This window comes from Meira miltonrushii (assembly GCF_003144205.1).
Source record: "Meira miltonrushii strain MCA 3882 unplaced genomic scaffold FA14scaffold_1, whole genome shotgun sequence".
NCBI lineage: Eukaryota > Fungi > Basidiomycota > Exobasidiomycetes > Exobasidiales > Brachybasidiaceae > Meira > Meira miltonrushii.
Window position 1 is genome coordinate 2,261,813 of NW_020289943.1, and position 1,804 is coordinate 2,263,616.

At 46.4% G+C, this 1,804-nt stretch overlaps 1 protein-coding gene across 1 annotated transcript; it reads left to right on the top strand.

Moving 5' to 3' along the window:
• Positions 1 to 1,144: 1,144 nt before the first annotated feature.
• Positions 1,145 to 1,510, top strand: FA14DRAFT_176743 (uncharacterized protein; the record flags this gene model as incomplete). Its single annotated transcript, XM_025500691.1, has 1 exon — positions 1,145 to 1,510. The coding sequence occupies one exon, from the start codon at positions 1,145 to 1,147 to the stop codon at positions 1,508 to 1,510; it is 366 nt and encodes a 121-aa protein (XP_025357750.1).
• Positions 1,511 to 1,804: the final 294 nt, after the last annotated feature.

Genomic DNA, 1,804 nt, shown 5'->3' on the forward strand with positions numbered 1-1,804 from the left:
AGAGATGCCACACCAGAAAGAATCGTCAGAGATGCCACACCAGAAAGAATCGTCAGAGATGCCACACCAAAAGGGATCGCCAGAGGTAACGTATCAGACAGGAACGGGAGAGGTATCGCATCGGAATAGAACACCAGACGTATCACAGAAGAGAGGAACGCTCAAGATATCACATCAGAAGAGACCGTCAGAGGTATCACATTAGGAAAGATTGGTAGAGGCAACACATTGGAAAGAGTTAGCAGATGTATCACACCAAAAGGGATAGGCAGAGGGATCACATCAGAAAGAATCGTCGGAGGGATCACATCAGAAAGGAGCGGTAGAAGTATTGCAACGGAAGGCACCGTGAGATGTGTCACATCAAAAAGGAACAGCATATGTATCACGTCAGTAGGGATCGTCAGAGGGATCACATCAGAAAAAAACTGTCAGAGGTGCCACACCAGAAAAGATCCGTAGAGGTATCATATGAGGAAGGAACGGCAGATGTGTCCTAATAGAAAAGAACGCTAAACGTACCCTAATAGAAAGGATCGGTAGAGATTTCCCGATAGAAAGGAGCGGTAGATTTAATCCATTAAGAATGACTGCCAGAGATACTACATCCGGAAGAAATGGTAGAAGTATCACACCGAAAAGGACTGTTAGAGGTACAACGTCAGGAAAGATCGGGAGAGGTAGCATATCAGAAGAAAACAGCAGAGGCATTACATCAGAAGGCGCCGTCAGACATACCACATCAGAAAGGACCTTCCGAGGTATCACGTCAGCAAGCGTTGTATCTAAGTCTTGGTCGACCTTATGTTTGCTGATTGAGACCGATCTTGAAGGAACTGTTTGTTGATCCGCGATGGTCTACAGAAGGCATCCTGACAAGCATCATGAACCGATTCGGGATTACACTTTTGGTCACAGTGAAAGACTCAATCCGGTTATACAATGATCTGATAGAACGATTCATAGCGTCATGTCTAGCACCTGTTTGACGAACGAGCAAATCGTGGATGTCTTCGGTAGATTTGAGTAAACATTGATCGACATTCATTAATATTTGACCGCATTGGTTCACCCGCCGAAGACGTTGGAATCCCGCTTTGAAGTCTTGGATATGGTTCTTTAGATGATCACTTCATCATCGATGATGGTGTCTTTATCCTATTTGACGTTTGTAAAAGCGCATGGCTCACAATTAGCTTTTCTGGAAGCCTTAATGCAAGCACGGGATGATTTGGAGAAAAGTGACGTGACCACAATCATGGAAGGTGCGCGAAGGAAAGTCAAGCAAGAGAATCTGAGCGAGATACCCGAAGGAGGGATCACGATCATTGGACGGGTGGCAAAGCCGGCCTTCTTGGAGGAAGGAGCATCGGATTTGCATGGCGCAACCAAAGCACTCAATGGAAGTGATCCATCTAGTACTGTGGGATGGACAGCATTAGCAGCCAGTGCACGGTTGATGGGTGCCGGTTGGCGACAAGCAAACATTCCACCAGTGAGCTCAACTTGAAGTGTTTCGTATGGTGGAGAGTCTGGAACGAGGTCTTTCCTGAATGAGTCGGTGGCAGGAACGAAAGCCTGAAACCAAGGCGGTACCACACCAGAAGGAGTCGTCAGAGGTATCACACCATGAAAGCGTGGAAAGGAGGGCAGAGGAAAGACAAATGTTGATGTCAAGTGTGCCATTTCTTCTGTTGTGCCACTTGTTCAAATGCTATGTCATGATCCGATCTTGAGCGACGTACGAGATGATCATTCATGAATCTCGAAAGGTTTTATCCGGTCGGCTTTTGAATGCGGATGA